The 27,553-nt window shown below is 34.5% G+C and overlaps 1 protein-coding gene across 7 annotated transcripts in view; it reads left to right on the top strand.

The window, feature by feature from the left end:
* The window catches only part of PCDH17 (protocadherin 17), a 93,618-nt gene extending 71,387 nt beyond the window's left edge, over positions 1–22,231 (top strand). For 4 of the 7 annotated variants that reach the window (XM_081046361.1, XM_081046360.1, XM_081046362.1 and 1 more), the window contains 2 exons: positions 5,461–5,544; positions 19,828–22,231. In XM_081046361.1, the coding sequence (XP_080902487.1) occupies positions 5,461–5,544; positions 19,828–20,510 (767 nt within the window). In that variant the 3' untranslated portion in view covers positions 20,511–22,231. The remainder of the gene's footprint in view (positions 1–5,460; positions 5,545–19,827) is intronic. The other 3 variants (XM_081046364.1, XM_081046365.1, XM_081046363.1) reach the window with 1 other exon arrangement.
* Positions 22,232–27,553: the final 5,322 nt, after the last annotated feature.

The following is a 27,553-nucleotide window of genomic DNA, read 5'->3' as shown; positions in this document are numbered from 1 at the left end:
ACTTGAATGCTCCATAAATAACATACATGTATATATATATATATATATATATATATATATATATATATATATATATATATATATAAAACACATATATAAAGTGTAGCTTTTTTTTTTTTTTCCCATTCCTAGGTGGTTTCACAACGGGCTAGTTGTGAGATTTGACTCAATTTCTTTTCAGAGCTACTTGATATTTAGTCTTCTCTGCTCCCACAGCATTTATTTTATTTTATGAAGTAGAGTGCTGCAATAAACTGAATGTTTGTGTTCTCCCAAAATTCCTATGTTGAAACCTAACCCCCAGTGTGATGGTATGAGGAGATGGGGCCTGTGGGAAGTGATTGCATCACAAGACTGGAGCCCTCATGAGTAGGATTAATGACTTCATAGAGGGCTCCGTTCCACCACGTGAGGACACAGGGAAAAGGAAAAGGGAGCCTTCTGTGAACCTACTGCGGAGGAAGTAGGTCCTCCGCAAACACAGTCTGCAGGTGCCTTGAACTTGGACTTTTCCTCAGCCTCCAGAGCTGTGACAAGTAAATGTCTGTTGTTTATAAACACCTAGTCTCTGAAAGTTCACTGTAGCAGCCCACATGGACTGATACAAGTGTCTTACTGATAAAAAAAGATGATTTATTAGTAATATATCGGGACATAAAGCCCAAAAGAAAATGTGTGTTTAGGTGTGTGTTTGTGTGTGTACTAAATTAACTTAAAAAGAAATGCCTTTGGTAATAAGGAATATAACTATTGCTAATATGCAGTATTTTAAGATGGAATTTAGTGTCATATTTCTTAAAGGAAATATATAAAATAGAATAAAAAATGTAGTCAAATGTGTCCCAATAAATGTACATAAATTGAATGTTTTAATATTTGTGCATTCATTCCATACCAAAGTGGAAACATTTATTAATACATGCTGCTGAGTATCTATGGACTTGAATCATCTATGTGTCCTATCCATAGTAAGTTTCTGACTAACAACATGCAGTTATTTGAAGCCATATTCACAAATATGGAGATATGTTTTCTCTTCACAAAAGGCTATTATTGCATTGTTAAGGCAAATGCCCACGGCCGTATGTGCACACACCTACAGTTACACATTAGAGTCAATCAATAGCCTATGAGTATACATGGAAATGTTAAGCTAAGTTGCCATGCAGATATTACTAAAAACGTGATTTATGTGTGAAAATGAAAAGTGGTACAAACAGAAAAGAAGTTTAGAACATAGGCACAAAGAACTATTAATTTGCAGATATTTTAAGAAAGTATCCTAAGTATTTGGTAAGATTTGGAATGATCTTTCTGTCTCTGTCTCTGTCACACACACACACACACACACACACACACACACACACACACACACACACTTTTCCTGGGTGATTTCGGTTGAGTCTTGTACTCAGCAGCATTAATTTTACTGGCATATGTCCTTATCCCCATGCTACATGTAGTTTATTGATGAATCATAATATAGAAGATGACATTTTAATTTAATCACCTCAGTCTTGTTTTCCTTTTCTAGAATCTATTTTTGTGATTCACCCCATTGTCACTCATGACAGTCATGTGTTGCTCTCTGGGTCTTTTATATGTCAAAGCTTGTTTTTTGACTGTTAGATTGCTAGGGCTGCCGTCACAAAATCCTATCAACTGGGTGGCTAAAAACACCAGAAATGTGTGATCTGGAAGTCTGGGGACTAGAAGACCAAAAGAAAGGCAGCAGCAGGGCCATGTTCTCTTTCGTGGCCTTCCTAGCTTATGGTGGTTGCGGCTGATTCCTGGACACATCACCCCCATTTCAGCCTTCATCGTCATGTGATGTTCTCCTCGTTCATCTCTGTTTCTCTTGTTTCCCTTCTTATAAAGACATCAGTCACTGGGTTGGACCCATCCTAATAGTAACTTAAGTGACTTCATCTTAAGTAATTATGTCTGCAAAGACCCATTTCCAAGTTATTAGGTGGGTGCAAAAGTAATTGTGGTTTAAAAGGTTAGGAAAGTGCAAAAACCACAATTACTTTTGCACCCACCTAATAAATAAAGCTCTGATTTTCTGGGAGGACATAAATTTTAAAGGGGTACTTTTCAACTCAGTCTACCCTCTGAACCCCCAAATTCACATCCATCCTATTTACAAAATGGATTCACCCTCCTCCCAAGTCATCCAAATGTCCTAATTCTTTCCAGCATAAATTCTAAGTCCCAAATCTCATCTAAATGTTAACTCAAAAAGCCCCAAATTTCAGTACCTAAATCAGGTGTGAGTGAGTCTGGGCGTATGATCCATCCTAGGGCAACATCCCCCTCCTTCCACAGACCTATCAAACTAGAGAACACATGACCTACTCCCAAAATACAGTGGTACAGCCAGTACTACTATTTTCTCCTAAAAAGGAGAAAATAGATGGAATAAAGGTGTTGCTAGTCTAAAGGACGCTGGCCATGCAGCGGGGCAAATTTCATTAGGTTTCAAGGCCGGAGAATAATTATGTGTGTCACCCTATCCTTTAAGTCCACTTGACCCTCTAGGGCAGTAACCTTCCCTTCCTGGTCCCTGTATGTGTGCCAAGGAGTCATTTTCTCCACATTCCATCTCATCTCTGTCCCTTTCCGTCCATGTTTGCAGTGTTTCTGCTAGTATAAAATTCTCAGTAACTTTGTCTTCTGTGTGTTGAGGGGTTCTGCCCAGTAGACAAGAGTACCCTCCATAGATCCTTCCTGGATAACCCCATCGCTAATCCTGACTTCTCTGGAGATGGTTGATTGGATCCCCAGATCACGCATCCAATCTCTATAGCAAATGACCCTTTGGCCCCACCTTATCTTTGTCACAACATGCTTACTAGATAGGCAGAAAATTTTCCAAATCAGTTCTAGTTCCCTTTTTGCTTAAAAGTTTGTTCTTCAGCTAATCTCTTCCCTCTCACATTGCACTGTAACCAGCAAGAAGAAAACAGGCTGCAACTATCACACTTTGCTTGCAAATCTCTTCAGCTAAGTATCCAAGCTCATCACTGAGAATTTCTACTTTCCACCTAACAATTGGCCACATTTCCTGCTACTTCATAAAAAGGGTGGCTTTCCAGTGTCTAATAACGCGTCCACTTGAGACCTCACGAGAAGCACTTTTAATATTCACATTTCTATCTACTTTCTGTCCATGATGATATAGCCATATATGAATTCTCTGAGATGATGGAAGTTTTCCCCGCAGCTCTCCTCATTCTTTCTGAGATTTCAGCAGAATCACCCCTAATGTCCATATGTCTTCCAATAATCTGCTCAAGGCAATCTAGGCTTTTTAAAATCATGCATCTCAAAACTCATCCAGCTCATTCCCATTGCCCAATTCCAAAGTCACTGCCACATTTAGGTATTTGTTACAGTAGCATTTCACTTCCAGGTACCAAAATCAGTACTGGTTTCCTAGAGCTGTCTTAATGACATACTATCAACTGAGTGGCTTAAAATAACAGAAATTTATATTCTTCCAGTTCTGGCAGCTGGAAGTTCAAAATCAAGGTAGCAGCAGGTCCATGCTCTCTCATGGGTCTAGGGGAAGCAGGGTACATTTTTCCTTGTCTCTAACCAGCTTCTGTGGCTTCCAGCAATCCCAATCCTAGACACTGCACTCTCTGCTTTTATTTTCATGTTGCACTCTCCCTGTGCAACTCCCTCCATTTACCCTTCTTAAAAGGACACCAGATTTTGGATTAGGGTCTCCTTGAATCCGATATGACTTCATTTTGAGTAATTCCATCTGCATCTTATTTTCAAAAAGATCGTATTCTGATATTACAGGTGGACAGGAATATTGGGGCAGAGAATATCAATCCCATGCATAGCCAGTACTGTTTTTTCTGCAATTTGGTGAGAATTTTTTTTTTTTTTTTGAATAAAGGAGTTCTATACTTTATGTGACTCTGGTTATATTATTGAAAAAATATAGGACATTTTGAACATATCTAAAGTATTTTAGGTATTGATTACTGAGTTTGGATTGTTATCAAAAAAATGTAAAGTGCCTTTTGCATGGTAAAATAGTCAGTGGATAGGAAATTTTTCTATTTCTGGTAAGACTGAAAATCTAAGAGAATGGTGTGAAATGCAAAAAAAAGACAAACGAGTCCAGTAAGAAAATAATAAATGAAAGTTGTAGACTATAAACTGCTCTCGTCTTTGACGAGAACTAGACTGTCTCTTCAGAATTTTGAATTGAATATAGTAACAAGATGATTTGCAGATTAATTATTTTCCTTCCGCTAAGTAAATATTCTGTATGTTCTCTACTCTCTTTACTGTGTTAAATATCACAAAAGGCATCACTTAAACATGTGTATGAGGCAGATTTATTTTCAGGTTTTTCCATCTGTTGTGGGAATATAATTTAAGAATAAGAGAGAAATACGCAAAAGTTAAACATGAAGACGGGAGAAAAGAAAAAAATGGAAAGAAACATCTGTAGGCTGACAGTGTGGAAAAAATGCTTGAGCTGCCTGTTATTAACTAAGCAACCTGTTTTACATTGGAATCCTGCATAATTACATTCCAGGGGAGGAGCTAACAACAGATGTTGAAGAAAGCTTGATAATAAGAAAGTGAGACTATTTGAAACATAAAGCTACTTTTGCTCATTGACAGGCATTTTTGTTTTTGGCAGCACTTTTAGGCAGCAATCAATTTCATATATTTACTGCACATTTCAGTAATGTTAATGCAAACCAAATGTTCTTTTTTTAAGTCTAAGAAATTGATCAATTATACACATCTATAATACATCTAAGTTAAAAGTTAATAAAAAGAAAAACAAAAAAACAAAATGTAGCATTTCCTTAATTTCATATTACATAAATGTTTTATGTTGGGTTAAAAAAAAAGAGTAGAACTTGTTACAGAAATGTATATATTTCTCATTAATAAAGTCAATACACATTTAGAAATTGAAGGTTTCTAGATGATTGAGTAAAAAAACTAAATTACAAATGGTCTGTTGTTCCAGACAATATACAGTGTGTAACTAACATTAAGATGCAGTACAATTATTTATTAAAGCTTTACTCTCTAGGGATATTAAGCAATAGACAGTTTGCAACTTTAATTTTGGTTTACGTCTACCTACTATTGCAGAAAAGTCTTTATTTTATTTATGACAAATGAATCCATCATCATCATAAAAGTATTTTTTTTCCATCTGACAGAAGCATTCTTATAATTATTTTACTGTTTCTCTCTCATCTAAACTGAAATACTCCAGTAAGTTTTTGTCCAGTAAGACTAAGTCCTATGTATATCTGGGGAAATACCAATGAGCTTATTTTTTTAGGGATTGATCAAGCTAAAGAATTTGAAAATAAATATTGAAATCAATTGAGGATTCATGATTCAATTGGCCCTTTTTTCCCCACTTGGTTTTTCTATTTGTTAACTAAAAATATTTTATTTTTCAAGCATTCCCGACTTTGCTTTCCTTTGCTATCCTCACCCTACACACCATCACAAGTAGACTTCAGTCTGTTGATCTGCTTCCTCAAGGTGAGCAATTTCTTCATCTGCTAGCTTTCTTCTCTGTGATCTGAATTTTACTTGTTAGCTGATGGCACTCATAAGAGCATACACACGTAAATGGCTGTATATATATATACAAGGTCCATGTGGAATTCGTAGGCTTTATTTTTTTAAAGAAAAATAGCATAGTGAGTAAGTAATTTATTCTATGATATCTACACTGCTACTATTAGTATTTCAGGAAAAGCTGTGTAGTGTTTGGGTTGAAAAGAGAATCTAAATATTCTTTTACGTATATTGGGGCTTTTCATATTTTTTTTTATTCTTAAGTAAGTTTAAGTGGCCCAATTCTTAATTATTTAATATTAAAAAAAAAAAAACAACTCTACTACTCATAGTAATTTCACTTTGCAAATAGTGCAGGAAATGCTAAGGGGGAAAACTAACTGCAGGTTAGTTGTGGGTGGAAAGTACAACTGTGACAGCCTGAAGAACTCTGTTTAACATAAGAAACAGGGTCCCCAAATTCTTCTTTCTGTTTCGACAGGCAATTATGCTCCATATTAGCTAAGTGTTATTCTGTGGAAATATATTAAAGGCTTCTTTACACATTACTTTGTAAAATCTTTACACATCGCCCTAATATAGATTCCTAAAGGCAGGACAGAACCAAATTCATATAAATTGCAATAGCTAGTGAAGCTCAGCATTAAAATCCCCTGAATTCAATACATTTGGCCAATATCTTTTAATCTCTAAGTATGCTCTGAATGAGACTCAGATACTCTGGGAAAACACATTGGAATTTGAAATAACGAGGTGGATTAAATGAAAAGCAGGAAGAAGTATCTATCTCAGGTGAAATTTTAGCTTGCTACATATTTTTCTATGTCTGGATAGTATGTAGTCCAAGTTCTAGTCATTTGAATGCTGTAAAGAGATTTGTTTGGTTTCTGAGTAGTTCATTCTCTACATAAGGAGAACAAGACAGTAGAGAAAATGATTATATCAATCTGTTGCTGTGCTTGAAAAATATGCATATATAGTAATCTGACAATCGCTGTTACAATTATTTTTGTTGCTTTACTCATGTTCTGGGTCGGGGGTGTGAAGGAAAGAAGAGGTTGAATTATTTTCTGTATGGAAATGAATGGAAATTGAAGAGAATATACAAGCAAAGGCTTTAAAATAATGTTAGACTTAGGAAAGTTATCCTTGTTAGTTATTTTGGAGGGTGTTGCAATAGCATGTTAGTAGATTTTGGAGAGTGAGATGGAAAGTTTAACATGTGTACATGGACACACACACACATACCTACACACAGATCCATATAAAATCTTCCTTGTTACCCTTAAATAGTTGTGAGTTCACATTTATTAAATTATAATCAGCTCAGAAAAAGTGTTATTTTTTAATCTCGTAACAGTTAAGTTCAAGAACAACATTTATACCAATAAAACATTTTAGCTTTTAGCATGTAAATTTCTTAACATTATTTTATGTTCTTGAACATCTCTCTTTTGATCTGACATCCATTTTCTCCGCACGTGCACATGTATGTCCCCTGGTACGTGCATGTTCACACCTGTGCTTTACCATGGCCATCTACCAATTTGAAACACAAAGCTATCTGGGAACTGTGACTCCACATCAGGAAACCAGAAGCTGTTTTTAGGCGGATTAGGCCTTGATTTTACTAAATGGTTCTAGAAGATTTTTGCCCTTAGGCAAGGCTCCTTCCATTCATTTCCATCTGGTATAAGAATGTGTGTTTTCAACATGTGTACAAAGGGTATGTACATAGGATATGCATGCTTGGTTTTTAGTTGTATTTCTCTGTTGATAGTTATCTGACATATTGAAATTTATCATTTCAAAACTTATATTTTCTTCAAAGTATCAAGAGAGTGAAGCTTGTGAATATTTTCCATTAACATATATGCTATAATAAAACTCTTGAATTTAAAACTCAGTTACCAAAATTTACTGAATGCAATCTTTTTCTTTATTATTATACTAGAATTATTACACATATAATCATTTATGTGTATGTTACAAAATAATCAGAATAACTATATGTTTGTTTAAATTACTATTACTTCCAAAATATGATTCATACAGCACTTATGCTTAAGGATAATAAGTAGATTAATGAGTTATATATGTTAGACAATGTGCTTTTTAAATAAAGGCTTAATTTTACAACAAATCATTTATATTTGTAATTTTGTACAAAATTAGCTGCAGACACATATTTTAGTAATAAAACAACCATAGCCAATAAATAGGAAGTTTTGTTTTCCAAATAGTTCTAAATTAATAATTTTTCCATTTTGCAATGATACTACAATGACCTTGTTTGCAATAATATTAGCTAGGTAATTTTATATTGTGATCTGTGCATATTTTTATCAATTCAACGAAAACTCATTAAAATAAGTACTTTACTAGAAATGTGCCAAATCAAGTAGTTAAATTTCATTCTATTTCTATATAGACCTTGGATTTTAATGCTAGGTAATTTCAGGTCAAGGAATACACTCATCTGAACCTAAAAAATTAAAATAAATCACCTAATAATTTAAGTTTACAGTGACACTTTCTCAAATTCAAATTGTTCTCTCCTTTGGACAGACACTTGGTGATCCCACCTATGTGTCACAGGTTCTACATTCTCCAATTGATTCGAGTCCTACAACATTCTAAAGAAATGTTAGAGTTCAGTTAGAGTTCAGTTAGGTTACTAAGTGATTTGCTGTGAAAGAACACATTTGACTGGTTAGAATTAAAGTTTATTTTTTTTCTTTCATGATAGATTTGCCTAAATAATTTCTTTATACCGGATGGTGGAGGGCTGTGAACGCCAAACTGAGTAGTTCAGATTATAACCGTTTTCAGTAATGACCATGGAAATTGTCAAACTATCTCAAAATGACTTTGGCATCATGAAGGATGCCGAGAAGGATGTACTTCTTTCCAAGATTGAGCATGCCGATTTTTAAACGGCAAAAACTCAAATATGCCGTACCTGAATTAATAAAGATGGTCTCAGTGAATTCTCTCTCTGAGGTCAATATGAATTTCCTTTTAGGTTAGATTGAGATTACAAGTCTGAAAGTGAAATGAATTCTCCTCTATTTATACTTATTTCCCTGTTGTTATTACTCACAGGGCATGCACTTCACTTTCATTGTTTGTTCTTTACTCTGGGAATGGTTGGTTATCAATTAAATCATAGAAAGTACTAAGATAAGAAAGTATTTAAAACACCACCATAGACACTTTTTGATGTTTACACTGCATTATGTATGGATAGGCTTTCAGATTCCTTAAAAACATATTTTTTGCCTTTGCTGTGATTCCAGGATAGCCTTCTCCAATTGCTTTTTAACCCTCAGTTTGATTACATAGCACGGTGATCTAAGGGGCTAATCTCCTGTCTTCCTAAAGATGAGTTTCCTGATCTCTTTTCCCAATTTCTTCATCGCTTCACTGTGTTTTAATGATGACAAAGTATGAAAGCTGTTACTAGAAAAATGGTTTGTCATTGCCAGTAAAACCCATTACAAGAAACACTTCTGTGTATTTACTCTAGAACATGGATATTGAGTGTATTGATTTTGCTTAAATTTTCATTCTTGGGATGACCCAATCATACAGGATAAGAAAAGTCTGCTTCCTATAAACATACAGCACACTAAAGTTAATAACATAATGGTTTTTGAGAAGTAATTTCAAAAACAGGCTTTATTTAAAATGTCAGTTATCTTTCCTTTCCTACACTTCCTATATTTTAAAACTCTCTATATAAGAATAATAATAGCAACAATAGTGGTTGTATTAGCAGCTTGGTGGTAGGAGTTGTTTCAGTAAGATCACTGACAAATTGTTGAGGTTTAAACTAACTTTATTCTAAAGTTATATTTGGGTCACTATCAATTTTAACAGTTCTCTCAGAAAAAAACCTCATTTCACAGGAGGTATTTTTGCAAAAATACTTATTTGTTATCATTTGTGTGTGTGTGTGTGTATGCATAAGCATTGAGGACATTTAGCTACAGTTTATTTTTTAAATTGTAATATAAATAATTTTTGTAGGGATCATTTATAAACAGGTAGTTTCATGTATATTTCTCATTCCTTTAACTCTTAAAAAAATGTCTTTTGTATTACTTCTTTCTTTAAAAACATATTTTTAAAAATTACTGACCCAAGCAAGGCATCCATCTGTTTCTTGGAAGCATGTCCATCTAATTTAAGGTAACTTAATTGAAACTTCACATCTACCTCTAGAGAAGAGTTCTATGAATTTAATTAATAGCTTTTGGAGATTAGAATGTCATTAAAATAGAAAAATGTTAAAGCCTTTCTTTAAAAATCCATCTTTTGTGACACCCAAATCCTATTGGCAGGTAGATTACTAACTAATAAGCAGGGAAGGATTAGTTCCATCTGAACTAACTCTGTTCACTGAGAATGCTAAAAAAGACACCTGATTTTGTTTACCTGTCTCTAACAATCGAAAACAAACAAGTGCTAGAAATAAGATGAACAGTGCGATTTCAACTGGTAAATAGGTATACGTTCCAGTAGAAGTCAGATAGCAGGCGTGAGCTGAAAACATGAAAAAGACTATCTTGCTTGTTTTTTTACAAAGAGTTTGGCTTACTAGGCATGTTTTCATTGACCTTCCTTACAGGGTGACTACTTTGCTAGGAGGATGACTAGAATTTTAGATGTATTCATCCATGTCATCAAAAATAGTGTCATTAACAGAAATGGGGTTAGCTTACACAGACAATAAAAGCATAAGGAAAACATCTTCTCTAAAGAGGAAGAATATCTTTTTAAAATTTAAATAGTCTTGGGTCTGAAATTCACAGAATGAAGTTGCTAGAATTTTAAATTTGTCCTTGTTAAACCAAACATCTTTTACTAACTATTGCATGCCAGAGCATAGGTTTCTCACTGCATATAAATCAAGTTCTTTTGGAAGCTTCATTAACCCTTTCAAGACTCTAAAATTACAGGGATTTATTAATTAATTCATCTGTTGATGACAGCTGCCAGATAAAGTGTGAGATATAGAGGTAGCTAACTTATAACAAAAGAGAGAAACTGACACATTTGATAACAATGCAGTGGAATCAAAAAAAGGACGAAAGGAGAATCTTAGAAGAGAAGAAAGAAAACTATAGATAATGAGGTGTAGTTTTTCAAGATACTGTTTTCATAATTTAAAATTATAAAGAGGTGATTATTTAAACATAGACTTTAATTTTAATAATAGTGTGACTGGTTTAAAAAATTCCATAAGGGAAAAATATTCTGATCTCCATGTTTCAGGTAGATAGATAGATAGATAGATAGATAGATAGATAGATAGATAGATGATAGATAGACAGATATAGACATAGATATATTTACACACACACACACACACACACACACACACACACAGAGGGTGCCAAAAAATGTATACACATTGTAAGAAAGGAAAAAGCTGTATTAAAATTGTAATACTCTATATACCAAAAGCAAACGATACATAAGTCATGTGTATACATTTTTTTGGCATCCCCAGTATACATGACAACCGAGATTTATTTTATTGAAATTGGTACCTTCAACAATAAATACAGAGCTATGGATTTTTATACAAATATAGTATTTAACAGACAGATCTGATGTTACTTTAAATACTGTATACCTCATAGCAAAGGATAGCTCTTATGTACCTGTACTTCAAGAATCTTCTGAGACATAGAATGAACTGCTCAAATACTTACATCAGTGCTCCATCGCCTGCTGCATTGAATTTGGTCTTTTATTTAGAGCTTTTCCATTCTCTTTTAAATCCTAGCCAATTTCCCCTATATTATTATTTTGCTTCTTGGCATTTTGACATAGGTCCTTTGACTTGTAAAGCTGGCATCCTACTACCTTGGGAAACGCACACTCCTGTGTGGTGACTGTTTCACTCTGCCATCCCTTCACCTGGGTCACGCTCTTCCTTCTCTCCACTGTGCACCTCCTCTTGTACAAAGCCTACTATTACACGCTACACTATTCTCAGTGTATCTGTTGTTTGACATCCATGCAGCATAATTCAGAGTGTAATTGCTCATGTATTAGTTGCCTTATGCTGGTTTCAAACCTAGTTTCTAGTTTCCAATCCAAGTGTAAACTCCTTGGTGAAGAGATGGAGTCTTAGAGACTGGAGAATTTTAGATACGGATGGATAGACTTAGGTTCATACATTGCAGACCTTTATGTGATGCGATACCAATTCTGCCACATTCTGTTCAAAATCTTTTCCTTAAGATTTCCTATCCTAGGCATAGAGTTAGTGTTTAATTCATTCTTACCGTATGAATTATTGAGCATAATGTCTTTGAACTAACTGCTGAACTACTCACATCTACTGCTCCCACTGAACTTGAGCCATCTTTACTCTGGTGGGGTATTTGGGCTGTACTGGTTTCCCTTGAGAGGCTCTGTCAGAGTTCTTTCTCAAAAACAAAACAAAAACTTGTTCCATTAGAACAGTATCGAGCTTCAGGGTACCTGTTAAGAAAAAGATGGCCCCATTTATCTGGACCTCCACGTCCCAGCATCTGTGGCTGGCCCAGGTGATGGTGACGCCTACATGGTGGGGTTGGGGGAGGCAGGCGGCTAAATTTTGAATGTTACTCTCAGAGCGGTGTGCCATGGGACACACTTATAGTTGTGCCATAGATTCCCAAAGCGTGGTTTAGATTCTCATTTTTTTTTTTGTACTCCTGGTGTTGTCATGTCAAATTTGCTATACCCTTTGCTTTCATTCCTTAATATAATTTTCTGCTTAATTGAAGTTTTCTTTATCTCAGAGCATTATCTATATGTTATCAATATATTTGCCAAAAAATTCACTCGGGACATGTTGTTCTGTCCAGTGGGTCCCAAACACTGAAAACGACCCCTGAAGGTATGCCCCTGTGCTAAACAGTAAGTGCAAAAGCTCCAAGCACCCAAACACCCAGCTGCAATTGGATTCAGTTGCATATGACATAGGGAAGTGGTTTCTGGTGTCTGAATGCAGCCGTGGCAATCCATTCAGAATCATTGTTTGATGCAGGTGCTTGCTAGAGGATTAGTACTTTAAAGCTGCACAGTTTGACTATTTGATAAAATTATAATAACCTCCTCTTCAGAATGCACTCTCCACCTATCAAAAGCAGATAGAATAGCATTTCACAACTGAGGTAGAATCTGGAAGCCAGACTGGCAGTGCACCCACCTGGAAATACATATGTTTCTCTCCTAGTACTTTTCTTATGTGAACTGTGTTTCTAAGTTCTGATTCTTGATGGCCAATTACTAGGAAAGAATTTCAGTTTCTGGAGTCCTGTACGTAGTGTTTCATCATTGTATCACTGCCAACACGTGAACAGATATCCTAATAAAATGAGGAAATCAGCATGTTGTAACAAGATACATAACCCCCGCCCCACACATTAAAAAAATGAAAGAAGCAAAAACACACCCTACATCTGTGTATTTGTGTATAAGTTACTTAGTTAGTAAACCAACATAGTAAGAAATGCAGGAAATACAAGACAATAGATGAAACATAAATTAGCTAAAATAAAGTGACTAGTCTCAGATGTGACATTCTTCCTTACCCTTCCCTTTTCTTCCTTATCCTTCCCTTTTCTTACCTGCATAAGGGATACACCACACTTATTTAAAAGTGTGCTAAAATTAAAGCTGGGAGTCAGGTGAACACTGTCAGGGAAAAAAAATGGGATAAAATTGTAGTATTAGAATATTCCTTTTTCTTTTATTCTGACATAAGGAAAAAAAGTTTTGAGACAATTTTCCAAGACTGTCTCTAGAAATAATATTGAAAGTGAAATTTTTATCCCTCTCATAGTCAGGTTGAGTGAAATCAAGTTTGTTTTTAACTAACGTGCTAGTAAATGGAACATAGAAATCATAAATGGAAATTATTTGAATGAATATAGATTGTTGCGGTGCCATTTATATGGAATGACTCACCCTATCATAACAAGTGTAATGGGTTTATAGGATGGTAAAGGGTAGTAAGTGGATAATAATCAGTACCACCAAAACAAAACAAAAAAAATAATTATTTATGTTAGAAAATTGTCAGTTCACAGGATGTTGCAAATTATGTCAACTTACTGAAAAAAAATTATTAGAGATTTATTGTACTGTGATGAGATTTCTATTTTAGTGTTGAAATTTTTTCTCTGCTATTTTACAAATATATTTGGATAACTCATAATTTGTTGGGTTTATAGAGAAGTTTGTGCACATGTGTGATTGTATATGTGTGTGTGCTCATGAAAAAAAAAAAAAGACAGTAAAATCAAACTGCTGTTACACCCTAGGAACTTTCAGTAGAAAAGTGGTACACATGAACTGCCAGTCTGAGGTTTTGGCTCGTTGTTGGTTTCTGGTAGATAATCTGTGATGAGTGCCTAGTTTACATTCTGTAGAGTTAGTCTCCAGAACACTTGTGCCAGCCTTAAATAGAGATGGTTACCTGCTCTCTGCTTCTCTAGACAGCTAATTATGTGTTATGCAAGCTTATGTTAGTGAAAGAAGGTAAATTAGAAATAAAAAAGAAAAATGAGAACAAATAAAAAAATGCACTGCCATTTATAGAGTAGTCTACTTGGAAACAACTCTAATTTTAAGACGCTGTTAGAAACAGTAGCAACCACCACAGTAATAGAAGAGCATTATTCCTATTTAAAGCTATTTACAAAGTTGAAGTAAAACCATTTCGTTAACAGTCATTAAGTAGAGAAAACTCTCAACTGCCCTTCCCCCATGGCCACAGCACTTTAAAGCTTACCCATTAATGCCCAGACTTATGGATTTTGGTTTTCAAATTTCCAAGACACAGACAATTATTTCCTCATTATAAAAATTAAATCAGAGTCATATCTTAAATTCTAATGTTAGAAACTATATTCGTGTTTCAGATGTACAAATATGTGGGCTCCCGAGGCAACAGGCAAGTTTGAAACTAAGGGGAGGAAATCCTTTTATGTTATCTAATATTTCCTTAAGTAGTAACAAATTAGTTGCCAAGTATCTCTCTTTGGGTGGTGTGGTTTAATGCTTTCAATACAGGGAAAATAAACTTAACTTCTGATTTGTGTTAAATTCTTGCCTGAGAGTGAGACAGATTTTAATAAAGAGGTAGTTTTATTCTGAGGTAAGAAATTTTATGGACTGGTTTCTTCATGTTTCCTTTGAAGGGAACACCACAGAGTTGTAATACCCAAAGATTTTTCTCCTCACTTTTCCCAGAATAACTGTTCAGCAGAGTCCCCCTAAATCTTTGTTAATCCTCTCTGGCTTAAATCATGTTAAATCATGTTTGGGCTTCAAATTTTAATATTATAGGTAGTAATTGTTAGCACATATTACCCATCGTTGAAATGGCTATGCATTCCTATTGATATAATGACATTACAATGTTAAAATCACATTGTAAACATTAAGTATTGTAACCTTTGTAGAAGATTGCTAAAATCCGATAATTGAAGGGCAAATAATGTCATGATTAGCCCTAATAATTTTTTCCTTACATAGACATAACTCCCATAATGACAGTTATTTTGAAGGTATATTTTGGCACAAAATGATTGCTTGTCTACTATTTCTAAAGATCAAGTTATTAAACTGTTTAGTCTACATTAAAAAAAGAGAGAGCTTTCACATATGTCAGCCAATATGAACATACAGATTTCAGACATCTTTATGTCTGAATCAACTTGAATTATATAAAATTTACACTCAGAGGTAGTCAAGTTGTTGGGCCAATCATAGACATTAAATAAAAGGCTGTTAGGTCAATCATAGATATTAAATAAAATGCTATATATATATATATATATATATATATATATATATCCATTATATATAATATAATGTTGTATATATAAGTATATATATATGTGTGTATATATATATACATATATATACATATATAGCCAAAAAATGTATATACATTTTAAGAAAAAAAATTGTATTAAAATTATGCTGATGTTAACCACTTTGAACACCTCTTGTAATTGCAGAAGTCAAACGTGACTTGTATTCATCTTTTATCGGTATATATTGAGTATTACAATTTTAATAGAGCTTTTTCCTTTTTTAAAATGTGTATACGTTTTTTAGCACCCTCTGTATATATATAATGTCTGTGTGTGTATGTGTGTGTGTGTGTGTGTGTGTGAGATTCCTCATATTATGAATATCAAACTTTCCTGTGTTTTTTTTACTCACTTGTACTTCACTTATGGCAATTACTGATAGTTAATTTTCAGAAATGCATTGGCTATGCATTGGAATTTATAAATTTTGTATGGACTGCACCCTGTAGAAAACTCAACTTTATCATACACACACACAAATAAAGATCTATAGGTGTGTGTGTGTGTGTGTGTGTGTGTGTGTGTATGAGAGAGAGTGTGTGTTTTGGTACAGCTGAACTAAAAGTACTATAGTCATATGAGTGACGTTATATCATTTGCCAAAAAAAGTCATACAAATTAAGATGCAAAATTGAACTAATTAGGATGACTGTATTTAGATCCTTCCCTTTGGGAGCTTGTGTAATAGTCAGATGTGGCTATAGGAGTATAGAAAATGATTCTTAATACTAAACGAGTATTTAAATTTATCTGATTGTCACATGATCCTTCAGGGAATCATACATTTTAAAAATTAGACACTGTAAACTTTCCCTATAGGCATAACTGCCCAGATTTCCAGCTGTTGGACTTCAGAATTGTTTTCTATTTGCAGTATAAACATCCTTATCTCTCAATTTTTCTCATCTGCATATCATTTAAATTATGTCATCTTCCTTGCAAAGGGCTCATTCTGTGAAAGGGTAATCATGCTATATTGAGGATAGGATAAAAATGAAGGTAAATAATTTCTTTATAATGACAGATTCATCCAGGAAAAAAAAAAGTGAATCTTGGATCAATTATTTTTGCTTTAATTTCTTCTGTGCAGGGTCTCTGAATTTGTTTTCTGATACAAATGCCTAATAAATCCAAATAGTGGCTGTGTATATAGTTTACTTCTTTTTTTAGTTTCTATAGTTTATAATTCAACATACCTATTCTGGGATCTGTTTTCCTAAGGTACAGAAATTTGGTTATCTACCTTTTAGCACTAGGTCTTGAGGAAACACTCCACACTATTATTCTGCATTATACACAGTTTATTGAAAGGATGTTTGAATTATATAATAAAAGGTACACATGGTAGAAAGCTTCTACTACAACTCTTCTTTCTTTAAACCCCTTCACCTTCCTCTTTCCTCCTTCTCTCCCTTTGCTTAGCTTTCCTTCTTCCCTCTTTTGTTCTTCCATTTTTTTTCTTTTTTGTCTAGCTAGTCATTCATTATATATATACTGCCTATGTCTCTTTTATGGACCTGCCTATTCATCTATTTATTTATGTTACTTCAGAAATAATTTCACTCTCCCATGAATCCTTATTTGACCCCTGGCAGTTATTGTTCACTTTCTGTTCCCAGTTTCTGCTGCTTGTACAAAAGTGTCCATTCGATTTTCCTCCCTCTCTGTGAACTGCTGCCATCAAAATTACAGTCTAATCGCAAGGTGAACAGCTTATAATGTATCACAATCAATACTCAAAATTTTCTCCCTAGGATGTGTCATAAAGGAGTCGAGTAAAAAGCTGCAGATTTTCAGCAATGAAGTGCAAACAATCATTTTATGTTGATGGTTTCAAATTCAAGGTTGATTTACACTTTCATATATCTGCATTATTCCATCTCTTTCATTCTCTTTTTAAATTCATATTGAATTTATTCAATGCTAGGCTCTCCAAATGGCTGAAATTGAAGGCCAGTCAATATTGGGATACAAAACTATGTTAGTACGTTTCAAAGAGAATGTATGGGTTGTAAATGAAATTTTTTTAAATCATCGTTCTAAAAGATACAAAAGTATTAACAAATGAAATGGATAGTAAAGTTTTCTATTGCATTTTTGAAGAATAAAATGGGTTGAATGAAATGATACATATCCTTTTTTCTAACACTCACTAACAAAGATATACAGGTAATTTTTATGACTGCCATTCAGAATAGGTAAGGAAAATAGATACCTGATATTAAACTTTTCTGAATATTCTTTTTTTAAAAAAAAAAATTCTATTCTACGTTTTATAAAGTTTCCCTAGAAAATTTTACATGCCTCGATTCTTCTGCTTCTGTTTGTGTCCATCTTTCTTTTTTTTATTGGGGTGACGATTATTAGTGAAATTACATAGATTTCAGGTGTACAATTCTGTATTACATCATCTATAAATCCCATTGTGTGTTCACCACCCAGAGTCAGTTCTCCTTCCATCACCACATATTTGATCCCCCTTACCCTCATCTCCCTCCCCCCACCCCTCTGACCCTCTGGTAACCACTAAACTATTGTCTGTGTCTATGAGTTCTTGTATAGGAACATTTGTGACAACATGGATGGATCTTGACAGTATCATGCTAAGCGAAATAAGTCAGACAGAAAAAGCAGAGAACCCTATGATTTCACTGATATGTGGTATATAAACCAAAAACAACAAAAGAACAAGACAAACAAATGTTTGTGTCCATCTGACTAACGACCTTTCAAGTCCCTTTAAGTCTTAGGGAGTATTTGAGCCTCTGTTGCAGAGTTCAGCTTGAGACTACATGTAACCCTTCTTGCCTGCATTACATAATAAACTTAACATATTTCATTCACTCACAGGTGAATATGTTTTTTTAAAACATGAAAAAAATTAAAGTACAGGCCAGCTACCTGAATACTTTTTAAACATTTTACAGATGAGAATGAGACATGCTGTGAAATACCAGTGTTTATTTTGTCAAGACACCATTTTGATTTCTTTTTGAAAAATATTAGTCTAATAGGAAATTATTTTATCCTAAAGCCTTCTAAGATATGTCAAGTTGTGGTTTATTTCTTTTTCAAGAGAGAATTATTTATGTGTTTCAGATTTTATTTATGATTTTGAAAAGTAACCGTGTAAATTTATCAATGCTGTTAAATTTGCTGTTTTTTATTTTAAATATCTTTCATGTAAACTTTTTTTTTTCCTTGTACAGGACACTATAAATTTGTAGAGGTCCTCTCACATCAATTAAATGACAATCCCAAGGGTTTCTAAATGTGTAGGAAATTCTATTCCCATCACATAGAGGTAAATTGTAAATATCCTCTCCTGAAAAAAAAGTACCTGATTTTAAAAGTATCATTCAGCATTAAGGTGAGCATCCATTTGTAGATGAGAGAGACAACTGGGAAGATTTAGTTCAAAGTCATAGTTTAAAATATTGGGGTCATGGATATATGCAGCTATTGTCATAATGAAGGAATTTTCTTTCACATTTTCTTGTTCAGCATCTTTGAAATAGGAATCACTAAAGACTACTTTATTTAGATTCTTTATATGCCTATTGGCAAAAGAGAGAAGCAAAAATTCTCACTGAAAGCATTATTGTTTAAAATAGGAAATCATGATTTGTCATTCATTCTGAACTATATCTATTGACTAAATCCATTTTCAACTACTTACACCAAAACCAAAAAGCCTAAGTAAAGAAAACTGATAACATAATCCATACTCATATCTAACAAAATAAGAATGTGCACTTTTTGATAAGCTTTTCCACAACACATTCTGATAGAAAATTCCATTTACTACTCTCAGTAGGAAAAGTAGATTTTTAAAGGAAACCTTTTATTTTATGACTGTCATCAAAATAACAATTACAAGCAAAATTAGGATAAAACATTTAAAAAAAAAAACAGCTTAAGAGTTGTTATAAAACTTTGCAATCCAGTTTTTGCCCTGTTATTTGATTTGAAAAATTAATCTTGTTAATCCTTTTTGAAGTTCACTGTTTCCAGGATGGATTATACAGAACAAAGTCTGACTGATATCTCCAGGAAATTAGTTTACAGTGATGTAGTATTCTACTGAGAATGATTCTCCAGCGGCCTTCTTTTACTTTTTCCGAGGCCATGGGAATTCGTTAATATCTAGAGAATAGACTTAAATAAAAACCATTGTCTCACCCAGCAGGTTTATGCAACCATCCAGAAACATTTTAATTATTGTTTTCTTTTCCTTTTTAATTAAGAGACCAGAGGTCCAGCAAGCACATTGAGAGCTGGTCCACAGCCTGGATAGAAATGCAGAGGCCACCCTTGTGATTGGATTTGCTTTTTTTTCCTTCTTGTTTTGCAGAACCGGAAGAGTGTGTTAATTGCACAGATGAATGCCGAGTGCTTGGTCATTCTGACAGGTGTTGGATGCCACAGTTCCCTGCAGCCAATCAGGCTGAAAATGCAGATTACCGCACAAATCTCTTCGTACCCACGGTTGAAGCTAATGTTGAGACTGAGACATACGAAACTGTGAATCCCACTGGGAAAAAGACTTTTTGTACATTTGGAAAAGACAAGCGAGAGCACACTATTCTCATTGCCAATGTTAAACCTTATTTAAAAGCCAAACGTGCCCTGAGCCCTCTCCTCCAAGAGGTCCCCTCAGCATCAAGCAGCCCGACCAAGGCCTGCATCGAGCCTTGCACCTCAACAAAAGGCACTCTGGATGGTTGCGAGGCAAAACCAGGAGCCCTGGCAGAAGCAAGCAGCCAGTACTTGCCCAATGACAGTCAGTATCTGTCGCCCAGTAAGCAGCCAAGAGACCCTCCCTTCCCCGCTTCCGATCAGATGGGAAGGGTCTTCGCAGACGTGCATTGTAGAGCCAGCCGAGAGTCCAGCGAGATGGGTGCCGTCCTTGAGCAGCTGGACCACCCCAACAGGGATCTGGGGAGAGAGTCCGTGGATGCAGATGAGGTCGTGAGAGAAATTGATAAGCTTTTGCAGGACTGCCGGGGAAATGACCCTGTGGCTGTGAGAAAATGAAAGGGGGGAGGGGAGGAAGCATTGGCATTGTCTTGTCTCTTCTGTTGATTTAAGTATGATCCCTCCTGGTGACAACCCAGTAGACGGGGATGAAGAGAGACCAATGCTACTTTAAGGCTTTTAGTGAACATCTGAAGTGCCCACAAGTATGTTCTTTTCACTGCTGTTTCTTTTTCAGAGATAACAATGATTTTGTTTTGACCAAACTTATATTAGGACAGAAATAATGACACTCTAAGAGAAAAGAAAAAAAGAGAGAGAAGAAAAAGGAAAGAAGATAAAGGAGGATGAGGAGGCGAGTTACCTTATGACAATCTGTTAGGAAGGTACGCGGTGTGAGAGTTGAAGTATTTCTGATCACTCTAAGACTGTCCTCCGTGATTTATGCTGACTTAACTGTTTACCTATAAAACCCATACAAAGCAGGGTCATAATTTGTGATCTGTGGTGGATTTCTAGCCATCATCATAGGCTTCTACTGAAAGTCCCGAGAAGACCTTGCAATCGTCCAAGCTACACCAAACATTAACACATATTTGTGGTAAACATTTCTGTATAAAGTTACCTGCCACACATAGAAACACAAACAGCATTCCATATCATTAGTCGGAAAAAAAAAGAAAAAAATAAACTTTATCATTTGTAAGACACCTTATGTCGTATAAAAGTTAAGTGTAAAAAGATATAGTCCATTTTGTTCTGCACACACATAGACTAATTCACTTCATTAAAGGAGAAGAAGATTTAAAGGTTTAAAATGCCTCTTTAGCATTTTAGTGTCCACAAACATATAAATAATGATGGATATATTTTAAAGTTGACCTGTAAAAGTTCTGAAAGATAGTTGCCATTGAGTGAGAATATTCAGAGAAAATTAACATGGTGAAAATGTTTTACTCATTTGTGGACACTAAAATAGCTCAGGAAAGTGAAAATGTCTTAGATATACACAGATCACATGACCATTTAAATGTGCAAATGTATGAAGATTCAATGTGTTTACATCAAATGACATATTTTTATTGATTTATTGCAGATTCAGTGCATATGAGCCAAATTGTTGAGTGTATAAGAGCTATATTGTGTATTTTATTAAATTAATATATAGTTGTGTTGCAAAAATATTTGGGCTTATATTGTAAATGGCAAGTGTTGCCTCGGTAGCTGTCGAACTCTATGAGTTTTGTTTTTTCCTGCTTCCTTTTCCCCATGGAGTGTGGGAAGCAGTGCCTCAGAGCAAAGTCTCTTGTTTAATGTATAGTCTCCCAAGTACTACAGTACATAATCTGTTCAAAATGTGTTTGAGTGAGCTGATGGAGCTATCTGAAAGGTCAAAAAATACATCTGTCAGTCATGATTATGTGCAAGTCCTTGTAGAAGCTTTTATTAAAGTCATGCTAAATCACAAGAATTACACTTGGACCAATACCTGAAACTTCTTCATCTTTCCTCAATAACACACAGATTCGGCCTATGTAGATACCATACTGTTTGTTGATTGGTTTTTAAAAGTATCTTAAATGGTTCAAGATGTGTGTCCCATTTATTTCAAAACCATGAAAAATGCTTTAATGCATGTGTGGTACCAGCACTGATTATTTGCATTGTGTAGTGTTTTTCAAGAGGTCTGGGTCTTAACAAAATGTTCTTCCTTTTTCTCAATGTTCTTCTGCCTCTTTGTATTGCTGTCCTTTGAGAACAATACACCTTCTATTCCTTCATTGGGTGGCATCTTTTCTTGTGACATTTAGCAAGTTTCAAACGTACTTCCATATGAGGCTAGGAAACCTCAAATTTCAGGAATTGGGAAAAAAATAAAATTAGCACTTGCAGAAGTAAGTAGCAGCAGATGGGGAAATGCCTTGATTGACATTTTCCTTCAGTGTTTAAATTTTTTGGCATTTTACAGCTTCATGACAAACAGCTTCCAGCCCCCATACCTTAGAAAATGTGGTGCTGAGTTAAATAAAGGCTGTTTGTGCACTGGAGCAAAAAAAAATGCATTATTTGCAAACTGGTGGGGAATTCTGTGCCTTCTTTTCTGGCCACCAAGCCAGTGTAGAAACAGCATAAATGTCATAAAATCCTTCTCTTAAAAACAAAACAAGAACAAAAACAAACATTGAACTGGATTCAGTTTTGTAATTTCAAACTTCAACAAATTCATCTGAAAATATTTTTGTCAAATGCTGTCAAGATTTTAGACTGTACCTCGTTTGCAAAACTGCTTTGAAAGGAAGAGTGGACAACTCCCATCAGCCTTATTCTCTCGAGAACTGTATTTGGTTCCTAGTAACAGCCTTTCCAAAGCTCTAATCTTGGTTTTTCTTATTCGTAAATGTTTAAATTAGAAAAGAAAGGATCTTGTACATGTGAAACCTAATTGACTCTCTATATTTTGGACAATTTATGTATCTGAAATGTGTTGTCTCTGTTATATGGTGTTATTTTCTGCCAGGAGACTACAGGTTGATTTAGCTCGATGGCAGAAATTTGATGGGAAACCAATTTCCATTTCGTCTTACCCAGTGTTGCCTCTCTCTTACTAGACAGATAGCCACTTAGGAAAATCTAAGGCAGTATGTAAATGAAACCAACAAAGAGAGTAGGGTTTATTTTAAAAACATTCTTAACGTGGAGTAGCTGGTTGTTCAATTTATTATATGTATCTGAAGACATTAAAACACTATAAGATTTTAAGGATTGGTTGTGCAAATATGTGAGGGATTTACCTTTAGGCCATCTGTCACCAGTGATTTACTAGTGTTAGCTGTTTAACACATTATCTGTATTTAGTAGTGATTATTTATTTACAAGTTGGTGGTAATTCAGCAGTCAGGACTCTTAAGCTTTTACAGTTGAGTTGAGGGAATCTTGTTTTTATTCGTTTGGCTGGCAATTGCCTTTATCACAGACCTCTGGTGCTTGGCTTCCAAGGAAGCCTATGAGATGCCAAAATCACCCCTTTACAAAGCAAGTTGCTCTATGGGGTGCATATTCAAACAGTGATAGTTCAAGGGGTTTCAGCATCACCGAGAATCTGAAAAAATTTTCTTAATTCACATCCTCCACTTACTAACCCCTCAAAAAAAAAAAAATCCCACATCCAAAATGAATAATTGGATAAAATTTTGTCTTTTAGTTCTTTAAATAACTGAAGTCAAGCACAGAAAAGAAATTTATAGGAATTTTCGTAAGTCAACATTCTAAAAATTGTTTACTGATGAACTAAAATAGATGAGTAACAAAACAATCTTTTCATTAAATATGAATGGTGAAAAATATTTTCATCAAAATTAAAAGTAGTGAGAATCAGTGTTAGTTACATCTGTACCAAAGTAAACATTAAAGAGACATATCATGCAATTTCAAAGGATGTTTTCATAATTCTTAACCTGACATACTTATCCTTTTTGCAGGTGATATACAAAGATTGGCTCACTACTACATAAATTAATTAAATTCCTGTTTGAGAAATTGACTTGTTTTGTTTTCTTACATTAGCTGAGATCTTGTCAGTAAAGTCAGTAAAACATGACTTCCCTTTAAAGGACCTGAGCCCTGCTCAACATAAAAAATGACACCATTTAAAAAAAAAAAAAAAAGTCATGTAGTAATAGAGCAGTATGCTTTATTAGAACCATGTTAAAAGCTGTTTGTTGCCTAATGGAGAAGCTGCTGAGGTCAACAGGTAGACTGAGGTCTGGCATAATATATGCCCACTCATTATTGTCTAATTAAAGTCTTTTAACAACAGACGGCATTTATCAGCGCATTGATTCAAATGAGAGTTTTGGCTATCAAGATGTGTTGATGCAAAACATAATTGAATGAGACCTGATTAAAGGATGACTTTCCTGGCCCCAGTGTTTTGCAGGTTGGCTATTCCCATTTATCAGCCCCATCACTCCATAAGGTTCTTAGCTGCACCAAGTAATTGGTGGACAAAAACTACAACAAAAACAGCATACATTGTATGGATTTATCTCAATGCTATTGTTTAATGGCTGTGTTTAATGTGACCTATTTGGAAAATGAGGACTCTGAATAAAAAGCTATTACTAATAGTGGCATTGCATTCCCTCGAATTCATTAACACACCATGATGTGTTACACATTGTGTACCATAAGGACCCTGATCATAATTATTTTGGAAAGTAACTCTGACATCACAATTGTTGTGGTTTTTCAGTTTGTTTGTTTGGTTTTTTTGCTAGTTATTTGTTTGCCAGTAGAAGATTTTTAAAAATTTTATGTAACAATAATGCAGGTTCTCACATGCATGGGTTAAGAATTTTTCAGATTGCCTAGATAAGTGGGCTGGTTGCATAATTACCACAGAATTATAGACTAATGCCACTAGTGGCTTTGAATATTTACCATTGGTTTGAAGATAATTTGGTGCAAGATCCTAAAGGACTTCAGAAAAATCATTTTTATAAGCCCTCTCGTCATCTTACATGACTTATGACAGCACATGTTTATAAATGGCATTTTAAAATAAATACATGTTTATCATGGCATCTTAAAATAATAAGCCTCTCATTCTACTCATTCAGAAAACATCTACTGAGTTTCTATTGTGTGTTTGCTCCTGGCTATCATGCCCTAGGAGTAAACAGTAAACAAGGAACGACCTGGGTCACAGTCCGGTGAGTGAAACAAACAGGTAAGTTCTAACTCACATTACTATTTATAAATTGGATTCAGTGTTTTGCATTTTCTGTAGTTACTCCACATACCCCATAGTTTTGCTGTCTCACTATCAGTGAATGGCATCTCCGAAATCACAAACCAACATAATATTCTGCCTCCTTAGATTTTTTCTTTTAATTTTACTCTTCTTCTGAAAGCATGACATATGTCAAGAAAAGTGCATTGCTTTCTCGTACTTAAGAAGACATATGTTTTAGAGTTATTGGGTAGACGAAACGGCTTATCTATTCATTTCTTTTGCTCACTTCTTTTTTTTGGTGACTTCTCTGTTTCTTTTTCATTGAGCATCACTTAGGTGTCAAGGTACTGTACAAGGATCCTCAGGTACAAAGAACTAAATCAATTACATTTTACCTTCAGAGAACTTATTGTTTGTGCTTAGGTGATACATACAAAAAATAGGAATTGACCTGCTGTTTCTTTCACACTGTGACTTTTTCATAATGAAAATCATTTCGCTTTTAGGAAGAGCGAAAACCACATACCTAGCAGCCATTCACTGCTTTCAAGTGTGAGAGCAGAGCAAGCTGTTTATTGACTCACCTGAACCATCTGAGTGGGGTTGAGGGAGCCTGAATCATTCAAATGAAGAACCTACCTGGCCACACTGCAATCAGGAGGAAGTCAGGAATGGAACATGTGTTACAGGCTGATTCCATGTCAATGGTTTATTAAAGCCCCTCCAATTATGTTTTTTTTTTTAAGTAGATGTGCCCACAAGTTACAATTATTTGACAATCATAGACGATTCTTTGTAAAATATGAAGAGAACCTATTCCTAAAGTTCATCAATAAGGCATATAGAAATAGATCAGCAAGTTAATGACCCATTCTCAAACTCTTTATTACATGCCTTTGGAGATGGTTGCACATGGTTCAGCAAGGAAATATATCATTTTCTGTTCATTTTAGACACTAATAATACTGAACAACCCATTGTGCATTAGGGATTAAATTCTCAGTATTCTTAAAAGAGGGTACAGTTCTTTTACCGTTCCCCCTTTTTAATGTTTCAGAAAAAGTCATCAAAAAATGACAGTTTTTTCAAACTATTTAATGTGGTAATGAGTATCTTACATGCAAAGATGGATTAAGGAAGGAAGATTTCAGTGGGCTTGGTACACACTGTATCACACATGTTGACTTTATCACCCATTAGATCAAAGTAGGTATTCTATTTTTTGTCTTACAAATGAAACACTTCACTTTGAGAGGAACAATTTACTATTTGTTCTACTCCCTTTTTTATACACAAATTATAACATTTTAATAAGCTAAATTTTGATTATGATGTGTATTTAAAAATCTAGTTTCCTGAAGTTATCTTGCTCAGCCAACTTTATTTCATAATATTTTTCAACATTGTTAATAAACAAGCAGAAGCAAGTATGGAACCCACTTCTTGTTCACTTTATACAGATTGTCCTTGTATTTTGTTGAACATAATGGTGTTCAGCAGTGCTTATCTGAAAATCGTCCTTACTTCCCTAAGGGTTTTCAGCTTCAGGCCAGACATCTAAAAGAATAATTACACAAACCTAAATTAATACTGATAAATTCTGTTTGTAGGGAATTTTCCAATTCACAGAGCACTTTCACAAATTCACAAGACTGTACAGAGTTAAGGATACTGAAGTTCAAAGAGGTAAATGTCCTTACCCAAGGGCAACAAGCTAGGAAGACTTCCGCCCTTGAATGAGAAGTCCAGTTCCTGTGCTGGTTCCAGATTTTGGGAATTCTGCCATCTTGCCCTAGCTAACATCTTGCCTCTCTCGTACCTTAAATGTATCACTGAAACATTAATATGCCAGTAATATATCTTCCCCTTTAAATTAATGGTCACCTCATAGAATCTAGATCATCTCTGTCTTAATAGTTCCAAATAGTATTAAATAATTTGAAAAACAGAGAACAGGGAATGAGTTTCCAAGAAAATGAAAAGGCATCATAAGAACTGTGCCTCTCTTATGATCGCCCTCATTTTTTTTTTTATTGCCATCTATAAAAATGTTTCCCAACATTGGTGTGGTTTTCCAAAATATTCTAAAGGAATATTATGAAACGGTATTTTGTCTCATCTAGAAGTAATCATATACACTTTATTGAATTCCTTTATATCATTAAATTTTGCACATACTAAATTAATAGGATTATTAATTGTCTTCTTAGAAATAATTATATAAACACTGGTAATATTGAAGAGACTTTAAAATATTACATCCACACATATGAATTAATATACACATATAGAGACATGAGAGTCAAATAATTTCTTTTTTTTTATTATTAAATTTATTGGGGTGACAATTGTTAGTAAATTTACATAG

The sequence above is a fragment of the Rhinolophus hipposideros genome (assembly GCF_964194185.1).
Source record: "Rhinolophus hipposideros genome assembly, chromosome: 4".
NCBI lineage: Eukaryota > Metazoa > Chordata > Mammalia > Chiroptera > Rhinolophidae > Rhinolophus > Rhinolophus hipposideros.
The sequence above is the reverse complement of the archived record's forward strand: the minus strand, read 5'-3'. Positions and strand labels throughout refer to the sequence as shown.